The sequence below is a fragment of the Camellia sinensis genome, chromosome 2 (assembly GCF_055761805.1).
Source record: "Camellia sinensis isolate YWXY chromosome 2, ASM5576180v1, whole genome shotgun sequence".
NCBI classification, from domain to species: Eukaryota; Viridiplantae; Streptophyta; class Magnoliopsida; order Ericales; family Theaceae; genus Camellia; species Camellia sinensis.
The window spans coordinates 170797832-170820142 of record NC_138962.1 but is presented as its reverse complement, the minus strand read 5'-3'; the positions used below and the strand labels follow the sequence as shown (position 1 = coordinate 170820142).

The 22311-nt window shown below is 42.3% G+C and overlaps 1 protein-coding gene across 1 annotated transcript; it reads right to left on the bottom strand.

Annotated features, from left to right (window-relative positions):
* Positions 1-3281: 3281 nt before the first annotated feature.
* LOC145819239 (uncharacterized) lies at positions 3282-22030 on the bottom strand. The gene is made up of 3 exons (XM_082913201.1): positions 21899-22030; positions 21160-21824; positions 3282-3488 (listed from the first exon to the last, which is right to left on the bottom strand). Exons 1-3 carry the CDS (start codon positions 21987-21989, stop codon positions 3282-3284), a joined length of 963 nt encoding a protein of 320 aa, XP_082769327.1. The 5' UTR covers positions 21990-22030.
* Positions 22031-22311: the final 281 nt, after the last annotated feature.

Sequence of the window (22311 nt, the reverse complement as noted above, 5' to 3'; positions counted from 1 at the left end):
GGCATAACAAGCACTATTAATCCCCACTTTACCGATTGCTAATCGAAAGGCAGGTGGTAACTCCTCTGCCCATATTTTCGATCTTTCACCCTAGACACGCAAGCCAACTTAACAATACCATCTACACCCCCTTTTCGAACTTACCAACGTATTTACCCCAAAAGAAATCAATATGATCTTGTTTCACAACACAATTTCCTTTCTCAAAGCGATACTTTTTTCAATGCAATATTCAAAATCAATTGCATCAATGATAAAATGAATAACAATGCAAATGACCAATACAATAATAAAGTTCCATTTAAATATCTCAACAACGTTAATTCAAAAGGTGATGATAATAAAATCAAGTGCCAATGCAACATATTTTTATATCAATGCCTTGAAATTTCTCAATTTCTCAATTCATCCACACAATCCTCCATTGTGATCAAATTCCACATCTCTTGTCATTATAACCTCATGATATACTTACGAGAGAATAAATAATACAATATCAACCTTCATGCATTTTTTTATAAATTCGTCATCATTTTTAGCATTTGGTCTTTCCAAAATAACAACAACAAGCCATTGCTTAAGCTTTCTAATTCTACAATATCTTATTTTCTCATGAAATCTTGTCAAATGATACAACTATAAAATTTTCTCCATCATTTACTCACGTAGCAAATTAGCAAGTATCAATTTCATAATATCACAACTTTTTTCCAAAATTTCCGAATTCTAGGGTTTTCACCAAAACAAGGTTTTTGTTCTATTTTTGAAAAGATTTTTCCAAAACAGCACCACACCTTAGAACATAACTCATATTCTCAAAAGTTTTGAAAAAAATAGATGAAATCAACTTCTAACATCATCTAGGGTTCAACAATCCAAAATCATAACTCAAAACATGATGAAATACTCAAAACATGTATAAACTTGCAAATATATATATTTATAACTCAAAGATTATCCCTACCTCAAGCTTGGGAGATGAAGAGGAAGAAAACCCAAGAAATCAACGTTGGCGAAAACATTATCCAATCGGTTATAAACATAGCCCTTGTTGCCCTCTTCGATTTGGTGTAAGAAGCGCTATCAAACTCTTAAAGATTGGAGCTAAATCTTAGAGAGAAGTTAAATTTGGGTGTGCTTTTAGAGAGAAGGGAGAGAATAGATGAATATATATATATATATATATATAGAGAGAGAGAGAGAGAGAATAGAAAATCTATGAAAAACACTTTTTGGCATCAATTTTGAGAAAAAGAGCACAAATCTCAAGACAGACGTACCAAAATCTACCCGAGCGATTTCAATTTTGCATGAGTGGAATTCCCAATCCACACGAGCAGAAATTTTCCCTACCTCAAGCTTGGGAGATAAAGAGAAAGAAAACCCTAAAAATCAACGTTGGCGAAAACACGATCCAATCGGTTATAAACATAGCTCTCATCGCCCTCTTCGATTTGGTGTAAGAAGTCCCCTCAAACTCTTAAAGATTAGAGCTAAATCTTAGAGAGAAGTTAAATTGGGATGTGTTTTTAGAGATAAGAGAGAGAATAGATGAATATATATATATATATATAGAGAGAGAGAGAGAGAATAGAAAATCTATGCAAAAACACTTTTTGGCATCAATTTTGAGAAAAAGAGCACAAATTTTGAGATAGACGTGCCGAAATCAGCCCAAGCGATTTCAATTTCGCACGAGTGAAATTTGTAATCTGCATGAACAAAAATTTTCCGCTCACGAGCGGATTGCTCCAGAGAGATACCCAGAAAAATCACCTAAGATCCGCTTGAGCGGGACCCAAAATCCGCTCAAGTGATTTTCTGCCCAGAAAACTATGAAAATTTTGGAAAACCCTGTGAGGATCTCCTCGAGCAGTTTTCAATTCCGCACAAACAGTTTTGCCTAGAACTCAAAAAGTGATTTTACAAACCAAGGCAAGTTCCAATGCCCAAAACTTCAACCCGAAAATGTTAAGAGAGGTTAAGTAGGAGTAGAAAAGGAATCTTAATGACCCGATATAATAAACAAAACACCGAAAGAAATGCACTATCCTCTACTTCACAATACTAATAAAGTCCAAGAGCCGGGACATCACACAAAGAATTCTCTTATTTGCTCCACAAATTGCTTCAAAGTGGTCTTCAAGTTGATATACCCATCAAAGAATGCATGCATATTTTCACTTCATTGTATGATTGACATTCTTGCCCAGAAACAATCTTTAACAAATGCAGGCACCCATCAATACCTCTCATCAAACAACCCATGTAACCATTTGTTGTTTTCAAGTTGATATTTATCAATGAACATGCCCCAGCTTTCTTGAAATTCTTGTTTTGTTAAAGAATCATAGACTACATTTTGCATATGGAACTTGATTGATTCATATTCTTTGTTCCCCCTCAAATTTTCAGGCAATTTCTTCATGATGTGCCACAAGTACCAACGATGTCGTGCACTAGGAAAGACAATGTTTATAGCTTTTTTCATGGCTTTGTCTTGATATGTAATGATTGCATTTGGAGGATAACTTGACGTGCATGTAAGCCAAGATTGAAAAAATCATGTTAATGTCTCTATGTCTTCTTTTGATATGAGGCCACATCTAACAATGTGGATTGTCCATGATGATTAACCCCCAACAAATGGAGCACAAGGCATGTCATATTTATCGACCAAGTATGTTGTGTCAAATGTGACGACATCACCGAATTCTTTGAATGTCGCCCTACTCCTTGCATCGGCCTAAATACATTCACTAGTCGACCTTCTTTGTCCAAATCCATTGTATAGAAAAATTCAAAATTGTTAGCTTGCATTTTCAAGAAATAATTCCACATTGCAGTGCCATCTCTTTCCCCAAGCTGTAAGCGCTTGAATTTTTCAATGTGATTTCAACAATCCTTCTCTACAAATGAAAGTTTATCACGCCCCCTCTGCCTTTGATATTAGCTCTATCATTTAATTCAAGCTTTCTTTTCATGTGTGGTTGAAGAACCCTGTTGCTTTTGTAAAATCAAGATTTCCCAGGACTCATTTCATGGTTATGGTCAAAGGAGACTGAACTCAATATCCACTTTCCATCAACCTGTAGTATTGCATTAAGCCCAGCCATACAATCTGTCTTTGAATGTGGTCAAGGTCTAACCGGGTTGCTTCATTTCATTCTTGGCTTTCCCACACGACCACAAGCAACAGTTATCCACTTTATCTCTCCATCACAGCCCTTTTTAGACGTTCTTTTAGCCACCGCAAAGCCATTTTCCCTTGCATATCTTGCTTAATATACAACAATTTCATCAATAGAATTAAAAGTCATTTCAACCTTAGGCTCCTCAACTTTGTCCTCAACATTTCTTGATTCTGTTTCATTATCAATTTTATTTTCATTCAAAACCATATTCATTTCATCCATTTCATGCTCAAAATTCTCTCTATTAAGCTCCGCAATTGAAGAATCGCTTGATGTTTCATCTTCCATGTTGCTCTATTTTACCATATAACACTGTTAACATAAATAACATTAGTTTTAAAATTTTAAAAAAACATAATGTCCTAAAAAATTGAATTCAAAAATTATAAAGAAACACATAGAGTAAAAAAATTGCAAACAAAATTAAATTGATTAACATTATATATTTTTTGGGGTTTTATACAACATCTCCCAAATTGAATTTCGAGCTTTGTACAAAATTCGTGAGTTGAAATATTAATTTTTTAGTGTTTTAAAATAAAAATAAATTCGGTCCAAAAACCTAATCTATGTGAAATAGAATGTAATAAAAAAGACCTAATTTGGGGGGAGAACATAATAATAATAATAATACTAATAAAAACAAAACAAAACAAAACCTTTAAATGAGATCCATGAAAAAAAATCCCAGACATCATCAGAACATGTAGTCTATGAATAAGATGGAAACTAACAATAAACATGAAAGATGAAGCAATAGATGAAAATACCCTATTTGATTGAGCCGATGGGGGACGATATGCAATATGTGCGAGGTACTCTATGAGATGGTGTCTTCAAACTCAAATCGACGGACTCTTCGACTAATGGTAGCGACGTCGCCTTTAAACAACAATTTCATTACGAGTAATGTTAGATATTTGAAAAGTTCTATTAAAATTTTTACTAAGGCCTCGTTTGGCAAGAGGCTATTTTAGCCAATTAGCCAAAAAGTTACTAAATTAGCTAAAAAGCTAAAAACCCATACCAAAAAGTCAAAGATTCTCCTTTCTCTCTCCTTTTTGCACATCTTTTCGTAATTAGCCAAAAAGTCATCCCAAACATACAAGTTTTTTTTACCTACCTTTTTAGCCAAATAGCCAAAAAGTTACTAAATTAGCCTGTTCCCAAACGAGGCCTAAATGTGTATGAGATTCACACCATATGAGTTTCATGTGGATCCTATATCTATGTGAGACATTTAATAAAAATTTTAAGATATTTAGCATTTTTTTTTCATTATCTCAATGTTGATTCTCTCGTGGTCCCTCCATTTGGTTCAAGAGCAACTAAAGAAGTTCCTTTGTTTTGTATTGAAAAATGTTTGGGAGCTTTAAATTGGGAGCACTAAAGGAGCTCATTAATAGTCCATTAGTGCTCCCAAATTAGTGGAATGTATCATTGTTGTTTTGCATTATAGTGAAAAGTGGGACTCACAAGTATTATTATTTATTATATTTTTTTAAATTGCTGAGAATGGGAAAGGTCGGACTCGCAAGAGCTATGACATGGGCAGCCACGTAATCCACTGTGGCCGAATCTGTGAAATCTAGTAGACTTACTGTGTCCATAATATCCGTATCAATAATGTTTGAGACCACTAAAAGTGGTATTCTAAAAGTATCACTAGTGATGTGACAGTGGACGGAGTCCATTGCTTGTGTCTTTTTTATTTATTTATTTAAAATATTTGCCAACTCATTAGTGGTGCTTTAGAGCACCACTTTTAGTGTGATGTATCATTACCGTATCCATATAACATTTACTTTTAAAGTGTTAATATTAAGGGTAAATTCCATTGATATATCTAGGTTTGAAAAAAATATCATAAATTTTATAATTTTAATATAATTATATTAAATTTTTTTTAAATCTTAATTCACATTATATTTATTTCTATATTCATCAATAATTTATTAATTATAGGGCAAATTTCTAACCCCTCAAGATTTGATTAAAATATAAATTCCTTCTTCAGATTTGAGAAATTACATCTCATCCCTGAAGTTTATATTTACATAACAAATTATAATTTATAATTTTTCAAATCTCAAAAAGTATAATTTGCCCTTAATTATATATATGGAAGGGAGGTAGGTGCTCTCATAGTAGCCTGCTCTGACAGCCAAATGACACTATTTTATTTATTAAAAAAATAAAATTAGCACAGGCCTTAAGCCATCGTCTTGCTGTGGCGTATGCGTGGAACGACACTTATGTTTGGGTTAACTTTAGGAAAATAAGAAGCTATAAAAAAAATAAAAATAAGTGTGTTTGGTTTGAATTTTTTGAATTAAATTTTTTAAAAATTCATTTTTTCAGTTTTCGTATTTTTTTATTTATAGTGAATATTTTTAAAATTTTAAACATTTTTTTTATTTTTTTAGATGCACCTTACTTAGATGTATCTAAAAAGTAAAAAATTTGTGAAAAAATACTTTAAAAATTAATAAATACATAAAAATATAAAAAATATATTGAATTCTTGTATTTTTGTGTATTTTTGGTATTTAGTGAATTTTTAAAAGATTTTTTTTACAATTTTTTTACTTTTTAGGTGTATTTATGTTAGGTGTGTCTAAAAAATAAAAAAATTGCTTAAAATATTAAAAAAAATTCAGTAAAAACAAAAAAATACGGAAAATAAGAAAGTATAATTTTTTGAAAAGTGTTTTTTCAAAAGTGGAAACAAGCAAAATTAATAATTTTTTTTTTTTTTTTGAAACAATAGGTTTGGTTAGTTGAAAAAAATGTAAAATATTGTACAAAAATTGAATTTTATAATATTTTTATTTGTCTCAAAATTATTTTTTTGTAAAAATAAATTTCAAGATAAATTGCATCGATAATTCTTATATTTAGTTTTTGTGTCATTTCAATTCATGTGATTTTAATTGACTCAATTTAGATTATATATTTTTTACTTTGCCCCAATTTGATTCAATTCATTATAATTATTAATTTTTTTTATGAAAAATACGAATATGAGCTATATGTATTACATAAGGACAAATTTATAAACTTTATCAATTTACTGAGTTAGCATCAACCAACGTAATAATTATTTTTCATCAAAAACTCTAACATTATTGTCAATTAGATCAAATTGACACAAAAATCTAAAAAATTAAAAGTCAAAATTAAGTCAATTGAAAGTGTAGGAATCAATATAACACAAAAGACAAGATTTAGAGACCACCGATGTAATTTATTCTAAATTTTAAAAGAAAACTAATGTTGAAATATAAGTACTTGAAACAAATGGTACCTCATTTATACAACATGTAACAACTATATAATATAAGAAATACATGTAGCTACCATATATATATAAATGTAACAACTAAATTAAATCAAAAATAAAAAAATAAAATAAAACTGAATTCAAACTGTGAACCAACCAATCAATTCAATGTTTAATATCATTCTAAATCCAATTCCTTCCCATACTAAATCATCCAAAATTCAAATTATTTTTCAAAAACATGCTCACAGGCTTGTGCTTTATTTTTATTTTTTTTCTTGTGGTTAATTTTTAGTTTCTCGTTATTTTACAAAACTCAACTCGTAAAAGTGTTGTTTTACGCTCAGCAAGGCGACAAGCGTTTCAAACTCTTTTTTTTTTTTTAATAACCAAAACGGCACTGTTTGGTCACGGTCACCGACTCCCACTTTCTTAACGTACTCTATATTCAATATATTAAGTAAACAATTTCGATTGGTAGCTCGAAAAAGGCGTGGTTCGAATGGTCCGACACTAAAACAATGTCGTTTTGATATTTTTTTTTTTTTTTCATTGTTTTTCTGAAGACGACGAAGAAGAAGGGAGAAGAAGAAGAAGGGTCTGCTGCACTGAGTCTACAGATCTTGTTCATCATCTTCATCAACATCAACATCAACATCAACATCAACAAATTGCAACAACATCATCATCATCTTCAACATCTTCATCAACAAAAAAAAAAAAATTCCCTAGCTCTGCAGATCCGGATCAACATTATCATCATCAATAATTTTATTTTTTTTTCAGATCCAGATCTACTTAGAAAAAAAAAAAAGTTTGAAAGAGGAGATCGGGCCGTCGATCGCCACCACCATCACCGTCGATCGCCTCTTCTCTTCTCTGCTCTCTTTTCTCTCTCTCTCTCTCTCTCCTCTTCTCTTCCCTCTCTGTCTATGTTCGAAAGAATAAAAAGGAAAGAATAAAAAGGAAAGAAAGAAAGAAGAAAAAAAAAAAAAACACGAACGACGTCGTTTTGGATAGTTCGGGCCATTCGAGCCGGACGAAATTCGAGCTACGAATCATTTTTCTTAAGTAAAATACAAATTTTAATGAGAAAGCTTCTAAAACCTCCAACACCTCATCCTAAAATGACTATTAATTACTTAAAATTAATTATTATACCATAATTTGTGAAATTTGAAAAGGAATATAAACTTTCTATTTCATACTCTTTCTTACCTAATTTTTTCTCATTCCATAGTTCGGTCAATTTCAACACCCGTACAACATTACAATTTAAACACATCCATCTTAACCCTAAAATATTATAATTCATCCATAGACTATTTACTAGTATCTTATCTCTCACATCATACCTATACGGTAAGAACAGATCATGGCTATGTTGGGATATACCTCCTTATTGAAGTGTGGGACCCAATTAGTTTATTAAAAGAGTTTTAATTTGGCTTGGTTTAGTATAATATATTTTTATATATTATATTTGAGGAGACCCAATCTAATTTGGTAACAATTAAGATTTGATTACAAAATCCTAAATTCACAATATATATATATATATATATATATATATATATTGTTTTATGTGTGCCGCAGTGTGAAGTAGAGCAGTAGCCTAATTAATTTGTTTGCCCAGAGGTGAAGTGTGTACAGATTGCTTCCGTGCCGACGATTTACATATTGGTTCAATTTTGGTTTTTTGAAGCTTGGTTTGGATTAATTATTTTGGGTCTTCTTCAACTCTGATTCTGAAGATTTTGGTTCATCTATTTGGTGAGGTCTTTCCTCTTTGTTTATTTGTGATTATTTGGAATTCACCTAAGGGTGGTTTTGTGAGACCATTAGTGTCTCGTTTGTAATCGTTTGGAACTTATTTAGTTGATAGTGGAATCGGAATTCGATCCCGTGGACGTACCTCACATTGAGGGAACCACGTAAAATTCTTATGTTGCCTTTGATTTAATTTTTCCGCATTAGTTTTTATTCCCATTGATTGATTTACTTGTGGGGAATCACGGATTTTCCCTAACAACTGGTATCAGAGCTTACGGTTTATTTGAATTTATTTATTTGTATAAATCAATGGATGGGAATGTGGGTCGCATGTCTAGCTTCAATGGAAGTAATTGGGTAACTTGGAAAACTAAAATGGAGGACCTATTATTTTGTAAAGATTTGTATGGACCCATTGAGGGTGATAATGGCAAACCCGAGGGTATGAAAGATGATGACTGGAATAGGCTTAATCGAAAAGTCGTTGGTGTTATCCGTCAATGGATTGATGACAGTGTGTTTCATCATGTTGCTACTGAAACTTCAGCACATGATTTATGGAAAAAATTAGAGGGCCTTTATGATAGGAAATCAGCCACAAATAAAGCCTTTCTGTTTCGTAAGTTGGTTAATTTAAAATATAAAGAGGGCAGCCCTATTCCGGAACATCTGAATGAAATAAAGAGTATTGTTAACCAACTTGCTTCTATGAAAATTGTTTTTGATGATGAGTTGCAGGCTTTGATGCTACTAAGTTCTTTGCCCGAAAGTTGGGAGACTTTGGTTGTGACCGTTAGTAATTCAGCGCCCGATGGAGTTGTCACAATGGGCCAAGTCACTAGTAGCCTGTTGAATGAAGAAACTAGAAGAAAATCAGCGGGTTCCTCTCATTCGGAAGCATTCGTTGTGAGAGGTCGAAGCAAAACAAGGGGGAGGAGTAAGACTCCTCATGGTCGTGATCAAAGCCGTGACAAATCGAAAGATGGTTCTTTTTCAAAGAAAGACATTGAGTGCTATTATTGCCATGAGAAAGGGCACATGAAGCGGGAATGCCGAAAGCTCAAGAACAAGGAGAAAAGGCATGACAAAAGTGTGGACAAGAAGCAAGAAGACACAACGGCAGTTACTACCAATGCTGATCTCATGGTCGTTTGTGAAGATGATTGTATCAATTTTGTGGGCCAAGAGAGCAATTGGGTGATTGATTCCGGTGCTTCTTTTCATGTGACTTCTCGAGTTGATTTCTTCACTACCTACACCGAAGGAGATTATGGTTTTGTTCGAATGGGTAATGAAGGTTTGTCCAAGATTATAGGTATGGGTGATGTTTGCTTGGAAACAAATTTGGGCTACAAGTTATTGCTTAAAGACGTGAGGCATGTTCCCGACATTCGCCTTAATTTGATCTCTACTGGGAAGCTAGATGATGAAGGCTTCAACAACAAATTTGGTGATGGAATATGGAAGCTCACAAAGGATTCCTTGGTGGTGGCTAAGTGTAAGAAGACTCATACACTTTATTCGATGCAAGGAAAAATTTGTAAAGGTGTTGTCAATACACTTGAAGAAGATACTTCTACTGAATTATGGCACAAGCGACTTGGCCATATGAGTGAAAAGGGGCTGCAAGTATTGTTCAAGAAAGAGCTTCTACCCGGTTTGAAAGGTACACATCTTAAAACTTGTGTTCATTGTTTGGCGGGTAAACAACATAGAGTTTCTTTTCATAAAAATGTTGCTTCTAGAAAAGAAAATGTTTTGGAGTTGATTCATTCGGATGTTTGTGGTCCTTTAAAAGTTAGAACACATAGTGGTGCACTTTATTTTGTTACTTTCATTGATGATTATTCAAGGAAAGTTTGGGCTTTTCTACTAAAAACTAAAGATCAAGTTCTAGAAGTATTTAAGCATTTTCAGGCCATGGTTGAAAGAGAAACAGGGCAGAAATTGAAGTGCATCCGATCAGACAATGGTGGTGAATACATTGGGCCATTTGATGAGTATTGTCGTAACCAAGGTATTCGGCATCAAAAGACAGTTAAGAAGACTCCTCAACAAAATGGAGTTGCCGAGAGGATGAACCGCACCATTGTGGAAAGAACAAGGTGTTTGCTTTCACAAGCTAAATTGCCAAGATCCTTTTGGGGTGAGGCATTGAAGACAGCGGTTGACGTGATCAATTTGTCACCCTCCTATCCTTTGAATGGTGATGTTCCAGAAAGAGTTTGGACCGGTAAAGATGTATCTTATGAACACTTGAGAGTGTTTGGTTGCCGAGCCTTTGTTCACATTCCAAAAGACGAGAGGTCCAAGCTTGATAGCAAGTCAAGACAATGTATTTTTCTTGGCTATGGACGTGATGAGTTTGGGTATAGATTGTGGGATCCGGTCGACAAGAAAGTCATTCGAAGCCGTGATGTTGTGTTTCTTGAAGACCAAACAATTGAAGACTTTGGCAAAGGTGATCAACCGGAGCCAAAAACTAGTGATCTCATTGATATGGATCTATCTCCTTCATTTTCAGTTGATGATGAAAATGGGGGAGATGTGCATCCACCTATTGAAGAGTTAGAGGATGATGCTAATCCTAATGAACTTGAGCCAGAAATTGAGGAAGAGCATCCAACTCAAGAATCGCCACCACAACTTGAGTTAAGAAAATCTACAAGGGACCGACAACCTTCAAGAAAGTATCCTCCCAATGAATTTGTGTTGATTTCTGATCAAGGGGAGCCTGAGAGCTACCAAGAAGCAATTGAGCATGCAAAGAAAGGTGATTGGAAAAAGGCCATGGAAGAGGAGATGAATTCCTTGCGTGAAAACCAGACTTATGATTTAGTGAAGTTTCCTAAAGGGAGAAAAATTCTGAGAAATAAGTGGGTCTTCAAATTGAAGAATGATGGCAAGAATCTGAGGTACAAAGCACGTCTTGTTGTGAAAGGTTTTGGGCAAAAGAAAGGTATTGATTTTGATGAGATTTTCTCACCGGTTGTGAAGATGTCTTCTATTCGGGTTGTACTTGGCATGGCTGCAAGTATGAACCTTGAAGTTGAGCAACTTGATGTGAAGACCGCATTTCTTCATGGTGACCTTGAAGAAGAAATTTACATGGAGCAACCGGAAGGTTTTGTAGAGAAAGGGAAAGAGAAATTTGTTTGCAAATTGAAGAAAAGTTTGTATGGCCTCAAGCAAGCCCCGCGGCAATGGTACAAAAAATTTGACTCTTTCATGATGAATAATGGTTTTTCTAAAACCACTTCGGACCATTGTGTGTTTGTGAAAAATTTCCTGGATGGTAAATTTATTATTCTTTTGCTTTATGTTGATGACATGTTAATTGTGGGTCAAGATTCTACCATGATAAACAGGTTGAAATTGGAGTTGAGCAAGTCTTTTGCTATGAAAGATTTGGGACCGGCAGAGCAAATTCTTGGTATGAAAATTGTTCGTGATCGCAAAGAGGGGCTGATTTGGTTGTCTCAAGAAAGCTACATTGAGAAAGTTCTTGAGAGGTTCAATATGGATAAAGCAAAGTCAGTTGGTTGTCCACTTGCGGGTCACTTCAAGCTTAGTTCGAATCAATGTCCTACAAGTGAGAAACACAAGGAAGAGATGTTGAAAGTTCCTTATGCTTCAGCAGTTGGTTCTTTGATGTACGCCATGGTTTGTACAAGGCCGGATATTGCTCACGCCGTTGGTGTGGTGAGTCGTTTTCTCTCTAATCCGGGTAAAGAACATTGGGCAGCGGTAAAATGGATTCTAAGGTATCTTCGAGGGACTTCGAAGGTGTGTTTGTGTTTTGGGGATGGTAAGCCGATGCTTGATGGGTTCACAGATTCTGACATGGCTGGTGATGTTGATTCTCGGAAGTCTACTTCGGGGTATTTGATGACTTTTGCAGGGGGAGCTGTGGCATGACAGTCTAAATTACAAAAATGTGTTGCTCTCTCAACTACCGAAGCTGAATTTATTGCAATTACAGAAGCTTGCAAAGAAGAGTTATGGTTGAAGAAATTTTTGCAAGAGTTGGGTTTGAAGCAAGAAAAGTATGTGCTTTATTGTGATAGTCAAAGTGCTATTCACTTGAGTAAAAATTCTACTTTTCATTCGAGATCGAAACACATTGATGTGAGATACCATTGGATTCGTGATGTGTTAGATTCGAAATTGTTACAACTCGAAAAGGTTCACACAGATGATAATATTTCAGATATGTTGACAAAGACTTTGTCGAGGGACAAACATTTAAAGTGTCGAACTTTGGCGGGTATGGTTGATGTCTCCACCTAAGTCGGTAGGGGGAGAATTGTTGGGATATACCTCCTGAGAGGGTGATTTATGCTCCGGCGTTGGGCCGAGGTATAAACCGAACAGGTTGGGGGCCCAGCAGAGCAGTGGGCCGAGGTGATCGACTGTTCACCCGGAGATGGGCTACCAGAACTTGGGCCGGGCAGAGTTTGGACTATGTGCTGCCCCGAACCGTGCAGACCAGGATGCTCGGTCCGAGGATTGACGAGATCGGACAGACCGAGAGGCCGGCGCTCGGAAAGGCGCGGTCAGCCGAGGTAGTTGACTGACCGGCGAGAAGACCGACCAAAGGAGGATCCCGGGCTAAGCTTTGCCGAGATGCCGCCTAGCCCGGTCCTTCATTCGGTTATCCGGTCGGGCGCTTAAGGTATGAAGCATGGTATGACCGAGGTAGGGCAGCTCGGCTGCCGAGCTCCAGCTATGCTGGCAGGCAGTTGAGAGCAGGTGATGAACGGCATGGTTTAAGCTGACAGATGGGATAGCAGAGCCACGTGTCAGAAGATGACAGGGAGTGGATATGGGGCACAGAAGGTATATAAGCCTGTCTGCGCCCCCCATACGCGACAGACGAACACTGTGTAAGAAAATCCTTACACTCAAACACTTTCTCCCTTCTCTCTATTCCCTCTAAGGTGTGTGCTAACTTGACCGTCAGAGGGTTTTTCCGGCCACACACCGCCGGGTAGCTCATCCTTATTGACTCGCAGGTGATCGGACATCGACGGAGCTCGGAAGAAAGGAATACGGGCACGCCGGAATATTTGCTCCCCGTACAATTGGCGCCGTCTGTGGGAATCTTGACAGACAAAACCTTGTCTTCCAGGTTCATCTGATCGCCGTCCATGGCGAACAACGACGAGTTCCCGTTGTCCGCCATCGATGGAGCCACCCCGGAGTATACCCGAAGGAGAGAGGGACCACCTGCCGTCCATCCAATGGCTGAGTTGGGGACGCCCACTGGAGGACAGTCAGGAGACGCGCGGGATAAGCGCGGAAGGAGTCATGGGCATTCACGGAGTCCAGACGGTCACCGGCGGAGAGACTCACACGCCAGGCGACTGGAAAGCAAGTTAAGGGACCAAGACGCTGTCATCAGGCGGATGGCGGCGGAGATGGAGGATCTTAAACGGCATGTCAAAGGGAAAGGTGTAGCTGGAGTGGGAGACCACAGTGAGCGCACCCTATCCCGCCGTTCAGGCGGACAGAGCCAACGACATACTCAGTCCATATCTATTACCAGAAGTTACCAGGTTGGTGATTCCGACGTGCGTGCAGAAAAGTCCAGCGCGCAAGACAGCACCTACAAACCCTCACGTCCGGCGACGACGTCGAGGTATTCTTATTCAGCTCAGTCAGAGGACTTACGGGCAGTATTAAGGGAGCGGGCTCGCCGGCGCGAAGCTCAGAGAATACCTGCTTTCCAGCGGCTCTCCTACGGGGTTCATGCCAGTGAGGAGGTCGGAATGCCTCCACCCCGCCAGGCAGTGCCGATATTCGAAGATACAGACTTGGCAAGGTTGAATGCCACTCCTTTCTCCCTGGAAATAGAAACAACGCCGCTTCCAGCGGGCTTCCATCAGCCTAAGTTCACACTTTACGACGGGAAGACCGATCCGTACATGCATGTGAGCCACTTCCGACAGGTTATGGCCGGACATCGGCGCAATGACGGACTTATGTGCCTAATCTTCCCGTCAAGTTTAGGCGAGCTGGGCTTAAAGTGGTTCGAGAGGTTGCCGGAAGGGAGTATACAAAGGTGGCATCAGTTGGCCGAGGCGTTTGTTACGCGCTTCAAAACCAACACAAAAACACCAAAGGAAGTTGATCACTTGCTGAGTGTCAAGATGGAACCGTGCGACACACTGAAGGCGTACAATTCAAGGTATTGGGAAACCTTCAACGAGATCTTAGACTGCCCGGTCAACCTTGCTATCACGCAGTACAAGCGCGGTCTCCCGGTCGGACATAGACTGCGGGACTCGCTTACCATGCACCAACCGACTTCCATGGGCCAGCTCATGCAGCGCATCAACGAGCACATCCGAGTAGAGGATGATGCATCGGCTTCCACCGTGAAGGCCACTCCGGTCGGAATAGACAAGAAGACAGCAGGCAAGGTGCACGCAGTTGGGCAAGAGTCCAGCCGCTCAAATGACCGGGCAGAGGAATCAGACCGAGGTTCAAATCGAAAAAACCGGGGTAAAGGACGTCGGAATGACCGGGATGACTACCCCCGTGATGACGTTGAGGACGCAAACAGGAGAATGAAGGCAAGGACTGGCATAACCACGGTCTTTAAGATTCCAATCTATCGCATACTTAGCGAAATCCGAGACGAGGAGTATGTTCGGTTTCCTGCTAAGTTGGGCGATGGACAAAAGGGGTACAACCCGCGGTATCGTTGTACGTTTCACCGGGAGAGGGGCCACCGGACTGAGGATTGTTTGCCTTTGCGACAACATTTGGAAGAATTGGTTGCGGCCGGGCATCTGGACCTTTACATTGATGGCGGAGTGAAACCAAATCAGGCTCCGGTTGATCCCAGGGGACAGGACGACCGAGATGCACCACCACAAGGAGTCATTAATGTCATCCACGGCATCGTGGAACCGGAGCGTGTCTGCGAACTCCGGGGCATGATCAAGAAGGCAGAGCACATGAGGGAAGTTTTGTCAGTACAGCCTGCCATCAAAAGGGGGAAGACAGAGGAGAAAGACGTGATCAGTTTCACCTCAAGGGATTTAGAGCGTATCCAGACGCCGCACAACGATGCTCTTGTCGTAACACTACGCGTCAAAGAATTTGATGTTAGACGGATCTTGATCGATCAGGGAAGCTCGGTCGAGATCATGTATTATGATGCGTTCAAACAGCTCAAACTTCGTGAGACAGACTTGGCACCGGCCACTTCGCCACTGGTTGGATTTAACTCGCAGCCGGAGTGGCCATTGGGAAAGATTATCCTGCCGGTCAAAGCGGGATCCGTGGTCCAGCAAGTGGAGTTTTGGGTGCTACAAGTGCCTTCAACGTACAACCTTATCCTTGGAAGAGGATGGCTTCACGCCATGCAAGCTGTAGCATCGACCTACCACCAGGTGATGAGATTCCCCTCGGCTATGGGGGCAATCGAGGAGGTTTGGGGTGATCAGGTCATGTCCAAGCAGTGCTTCGTGGCGGTCAACGGGAGCCGGGCTGCCAAAGGATTTGTTCAAATGATCGAGGGACCGGAGGACCAGAGTGTCTTGGATGATGTTGGCACCAAAGTAGAAGACAAGGCAGTTGAAGAATTAGTTGAGGTGCGGATTGATGCCGATCAGCCGGACAGGTTCTTCTTGCTCGGTTCGAGTCTCTCGGCCATGGAGAGAACCGAGATGATCGAGTTTTTAATGGCGAACATCGAAGTCTTTGCATGGTCGCCCTATGACATGCCTGGTCTTGACCCAAGCTTTATCTGCCATCACCTCAATGTCTTCCCTGGAGCAAAGCCAGTCATCCAGCGAACAAGGCGATCGGCGCTGCATCACGCCGAGGTAGTAGCCGAGGAGGTAAAGAACTTGCTTGAGGCACGAGCAATACAGGAAGTGCACTACCCTCGGTGGATTTCCAACACGGTAGTGGTGCCCAAGAAAAATGGAAAGTGGCGAGTTTGTGTCGACTATAAAACAGTCAACCGAGCTTGTCCAAAAGACAGCTTCCCTTTGCCGCGCATTGACCAGCTAGTGGATTTGACGGCTGGACACAGTCGGCTCAGTTTCTTGGATGCATACCGCGGCTATCACCAGATTGCCATGCATGGGCCTGACCAAGAAATCACCTCTTTTACGACTCCAAGGGGACTCTTCTGCTATCGAGTTATGCCCTTTGGTTTGAAAAACGCTGGGGCAACCTTTCAGAGGATGGTGACCAAAATGTTCGCTCCTTTGCTCGGCCGGACAATGGAGGCTTACATCGATGATATGGTGGTAAAGAGCCGACATGAGGCACACCATCTGTCCGACTTAGCCGAGATGTTCGCCATTCTTAAGAAGCACAAGCTGCGCTTGAACGCCTCGAAGTGTACCTTTGGCGTGGGATCCGGGAAATTTTTGGGATTCTTAGTCACGAACCGAGGCATCGAAGCAGACCCTACTCAGATCAAAGCCGTGCAAGAATTGAAACAACCTAGCTCGGCTAAGGACGTACAGCATCTGGCCGGTATGGCCGCCGCGCTTAATCGATTTATAAGCCGGTCATCAGATCGCTGCCGCCCTTTCTTTCAAGCATTGAAGTCAAAATTCTCATGGGATGACGAGTGTGACCGAGCTTTGGCTGAGCTCAAGGATTATTTGTCTTCCCCGCCGCTGTTGGTTACACCAGAGCCCGGTGAGGAACTCTACCTTTACCTTGCCGTCTCCCAGCACGCAGTAAGTGCGGTGTTAGTCCGGGCTGAAGGAATTAAGCACCTCCCAATTTTTTACGTAAGTAAGACCCTTCTGCCGGCTGAGACGCGGTACTTGCCGCTGGAAAAACTAGCGTTGGCACTGATGATGGCTTCGAGGAAATTGGCACATTATTTTCACGCCCATACCATCGTCGTACTGACCGAGTTCCCTCTCAAGGCCTTGTTTGAGCGCGCAGACTTTTCCAGCCGAATATTAAAATGGGCGGTCGAGTTGGGACAGTTTGATGTGAAGTTCCAGCCGCGCACCGCCATCAAAGCCCAAACCTTGGCCGATTTTGTTGCCGAGTTCTCACCTGGCACTCATCCGGTATGCCCGGTCGTCATTGCCGGGGCAGATGATGAGACGCCCACAATGCCAACCGAGGAACTACTATCTGCCGAAGGTCGCGCCGCGGAGTTAGCGCGCACCATCGAAATTCCCTCAGTTTGCACGGTAGTATCTCCCGGTGTTGCGATGACGGAGTTGTGTATCACCAACCCATCCACCCTGTCCGGTACCGCATCACCAAGGGGGGAAGGAATGGTTCCACACAGCTCAGAACTTGATGATTCGCCTACGGACTTGGGCATTCTGAACCAACTTGCTGAGTCCGGTGCCGAATCCTCAAGGGGGGAAGGAATGGTTCCAGGCAGCTCAGAACCTGCGGCCGGCTTCACACCGCAACCTGGTGTTTCGCCTACGGACTTGGGCATTACGGACCAACTTGCTGAGTCCGGTGTCGAATCACCAAGGGGCACTGACTTTGAACCGGTCAACACCAAACTTGACACCGCACAGCCGAGCAGTTGTGATCCCATTGCCCTTCGCAACTCTCAGGACCCATCTGACTGCTGGAAGCTTTTCGTGGGGGACATGTGGAAGCTTTTTGTTGATGGAGCGTCCAACCGCCATGGTGCCGGCCTAGGTATTGTTCTTATATCCCCGGACGGCCTAACCATAGAGCATTCTATCACACTCGGCTTCCCGGCATCTAACAACGAGGCTGAGTACGAGGCGCTTCTTGCTGGGCTCAAGAGCGCAATCCAAATGAAGGCTGCCGAGCTTCTGGTATATAGTGATTCCCAGCTTGTGGTTAATCAAGTTTCCGGGATTTATGAAGCGAAGGACGACAGGATGGCGAAGTACCAAGCTCTGGTCAGGGACCATATCAAGCAGTTTGAGGCAATCAGAGTCCAGCAGATTGGCCGGGAAGAAAACAGCCGGGCTGATGAACTCGCCGGCCTCGCTTCCATGGTAGATAGCACATCTCCAAACCCCCTGTTGATTGACTTTCTTCCGCGGCCAAGCATTGAAAACGCCGGGCAGACGGATGTACTCTGCGCCGAGCTAGGTCCTTCATGGATGGACCCATTGATCTCGTTCCTCAGAGACCGGACTCTTCCAGCGGACAAGAAAGAAGCACACAAAATCCGGGTGAAGTCCGAGCGGTTTTGGCTCTCTCCATCAGGCGCGTTGTATAAGAAGTCCTTCACCGGTCCTTATCTCAAGTGCGTGCACCCGAACAGTGTGGAGGCCTTCTTGTTTGAAATTCATGAAGGCAGTTGTGGCAGCCACGTCGGGGGACGGTCCTTGGCTTACCGAGCTATTTCGCAGGGATACTGGTGGCCGTGCATGCAGGCCGACGCCCAAAAATATGTCCGCAAGTGCGAGAAATGCCAAAAATTCGCTCATCAGATCCACCAGCCTGCCAGGGAACTTCTTCCCCTCACCAGTCCTTGGCCTTTCGCCATGTGGGGGCTAGATATAGTGGGACCGTTGCCAACAGCACCGGGCAACCGGAAATTCTTCATCGCGGCCACAGATTACTTCACAAAGTGGGTTGAAGCTGAGCCCTTGGCAACCATCAAAGAAAAAGACGTGAAGCGATTTGTCTGGCAGAACATTGTCACGCGGTTTGGCGTCCCCAAGATTTTGATCTCTGACAACGGTACCCAGTTTGACGGTCGCCTATTCAGAGGATTCTGTGAAGATCTAAAGATAGAATTCTACAACTCCACCCCGGTCTACCCGCAGTCCAATGGTCAAGCCGAAGCATCAAACAAGACTATACTGGATGGGTTGAAGAAACGGTTGGAAAAGGCTAAGGGCAAGTGGGCTGAAGAATTACCGAGCGTCCTTTGGGCATATCGAACAACCCCGCGACGTTCGACCGGGGAAACTCCATTTGCTTTGGCTTATGGCATGGAGGCGGTCATACCCTTGGAAGTTGAAATGCCCACCCTCAGAACTGAGAGTTTTGAGCCCGAGCTAAATGCCGAGGCTATTGCCTTGGAGTTGGACTTAGCGGAAGAGCGCCGGGAGAAAGCCCTCATCCATGTTGCCGCTTACCAACAAGAGCTCTCCAAGAAGTATAACAAGACAGTGCACCCCAGACCGTTCAAAGTTGGGGATTGGGTTTTGAGGAAAATTATGGGCAACACCCTGGTGCCAGGAGAAGGCAAACTAGGGGCAAATTGGGAAGGACCTTACAAGATCACTGGTCTGGCGGGCAAGGGGGCTTACCACTTGGAGGATCTAGAGGGAAGAGCCATACCCCGGCCATGGAATGCGGCCAACTTGAAATTGTATTATTTTTAAGCTTTTTACTTTCCTCTTTTTTTGTAAAGCAATTTTTTGGCTTGCAAAGCAGAATGTAATTCTTTTTGTCAAATTATAGAAGTCATTTTGCATTAGCACTCGGATTGTTCTTTTAATGTTTAAAACCGAGATGATTTGCTCCGGTTGGAAGAGTTGGTGTTTTGTCCAACTTAGGATTCCCAACCGAGATGATTTGCTCCGGTTGGAAGAGTTGGTGTTTTGTCCAACTTAGGATCCCCAACCGAGATGATTTGCTCCGGTTGGAAGAGTTGGTGTTTTGTCCAACTTAGGATCCCCAACCGAGATGATTTGCTCCGGTTGGAAGAGTTGGTGTTTTGTCCAACTTAGGATCCCCAACCGAGATGATTTGCTCCGGTTGGAAGAGTTGGTGTTTTGTCCAACTTAGGATCCCCAACCGAGATGATTTGCTCCGGTTGGAAGAGTTGGTGTTTTATCCAACTTTGGATTCCCAACCGAGATGAAGTACTCCGGTTGGAAGAGTTGGTGTTCTGTCCAACTTGGGATTCCCAACCGTGATGAAGTACTCCGGTTGGAAGAGTTGGCGTCTTGTCCAACATGGTATCTTGTCCAAACTTAGCAACAGCCGAGATGGATATTTCGGTGCGAGAATTTGTTTTGTTATGCTCAAGTGCGTCGACCATGTTATGGACTCCGGTCGACCAAGTGTTCAAATGATAAGTCATACCGAGATAGTTTGCTGAAGACGGAATTAATTACTACCCGGCAAACACTTAGCGAAAATTCAAAATTTTTCATTGATAAAGAAATTCATTACAAAAGGTGGGGACAAAGCCCGGTTACATCAAGTGTATTGAAAGCAAAAATACAAAGAAAAGAAACCTAAACTAAGGGGGAAAGATTGGTGAACTCATCCTCGGCAGCATCAGCATCAAGGTCAACAGCTTGGCTTGCTTCTTGGGCGCCGGGCTCATCGTTGCCGGGCTGTTCAGGCACCTCGGCCTCTTCTTCCTCAGAATCTGTGTCATCCTCTCCATCTTCAAGTCCTTCCTCGGCCTCCGCTTGAAGCGCAGTAAATACATCATTTGCGTATGGCACGAGGTAGACCGGTAGTGAAGCTTTGGGAGGATTGGCAAAAACGTCGGTGTCAGAGCCCTGGCCGAGGTGTTCACAGGCAGACTTCCAACCGGCCTTGAAGTAGATGTCTTGTGTTGCAAACACCTGCTTCTTATAGCTCTCCTCGGCCTCGTTGAACCCGGCCTTGTTGGCAGCCCGGCAAGCCTTCTTCTTCGCCTTCTTCAAAGCGTCAACCTCGGCCTGAAGCTCACCTTGTTTTTTCTCGGCTGCGCCCAGCTGACCGAGCAGTCTATTATTGTCATGGTTGGCCATTTCGAGAGAAGCTTTAGCCCGGCCGAGCTCGGCTTGGAGGCTTTCAACATGGCTCGCAGTGTCGTTGGCTTTCTGCCTAAGCCGGTGGATGCGCTCTAGGACCAAATGTTGTTTTTGAATGGCCTGCACAAAGAAGCATAGTACATCAGAAAGGGGACCGAGCAAGAAGAACCGAGCAAACACTTGTGAAATGTTAAAAAGAACGCCGACTTACCCTAGCCATCGACTTCACAGAAGATTTTACCAGCCGGGTGTCAGGGACGTGGTCACTGCCTACCACGTCGCCCGGAAGGAGAAATGCTTTGGAGAGATCGAAGGCAAGCAAATGTTCTTTGTCTGCCTTGATCGATGCAGTCGCCGGGATGTCCTGTCCCCGGTGCTTCAGCTGAGGACGCCAAGCGGGCACGGGAGCAGGAGTTTCAGCAGGATGCTCGGTTGTCAGCTCGGTGACGAGCTCGGCGGAGGGATCTGCCCTTGGTCTTTTTCCAGCCCGGCGCGCTTCTCTGGCAGATTGCACGGCAGCTGGAGCTGGAGAAGCAAGGGCTATAACGGCAGCACTCGATTGACCGGCAGCCGGGGAACGGGTGGTGACACTCGGAATCTCGGCTGAGGTCGCGGTTAGGAGGTTTTTGATCCGAGATCTTTTGGCCATTTCTTGCTCGTCGGTTAACCGGATTAATGGGACGTCTGGTAGGGTTGGATCTGGAGGTGGCGAAGGAGCTCTGAGGAAGTCAGTTACTCTACTCCGGCGCGGTGCAGAATATCTGTAGGTGGGTGTGTAGCCGAGCAATTCGTTGCAGTCTCGGTGACGGTACCTAAGCACGGCCCGAATTGCCTCGACGTTGGGGAATTGGTAGTTGGCTTGCAAGGCTTGGATGGCTGCAAAAGAAACAGGGAAACCGGTTAATAAAACTAAAAGAATAAAGTTAACCGTGCAAATTTGAGTGGCTTACATGAAGAACCGAAGTCCTTGCTTATGAACCAGCCCGGCACCTCGGCTGTTTCGTAGTTGCCGGACACCCAGAAGAAATCATCATCGTGCATATCTTTGTCCGGGGTGCCGGTTACGATTTTTTCCTTGCCCGGTCTTATTTTTAAATAGTAAGCTAGGCCGTCACCGGTGTGGCCCATTGTGTACTGCCTCAATATCTCGGCTAGGCCTAAGTTGGTGCCTAGCCGTTGGTTCAATTCATGTACGCCGTTGATTATTCTATAAGTGTTGGTGGACACTTGGGTTGGCGCTAGCCCGGTACGGCGTAAGAACTCGGTAATCAGTGGGTTGAGAGGGAAACGAAGGCCCCCTTCGACAATGGACAGCACGGTGAAGGGGCATTCCTCCCTACCCCAAGGCGTGGTCTCTTCTTCG

Excerpts from the sequence above, each read along its gene's own strand:
- LOC145819239 (XM_082913201.1), bottom strand. The coding sequence starts at position 21,989 with ATGCACGATGATGATTTCTTCTGGGTGTCCGGCAACTACGAAACAGCC. Across the intron at positions 21,825-21,898 it reads CAAGGACTTCGGTTCTTCAT|CCATCCAAGCCTTGCAAGCC; the intron begins GTAAGCCACTCA and ends TTTCTTTTGCAG. Across the intron at positions 3,489-21,159 it reads CTGTGAAGTCGATGGCTAGG|AGCAACATGGAAGATGAAAC; the intron begins GTAAGTCGGCGT and ends ATGGTAAAATAG.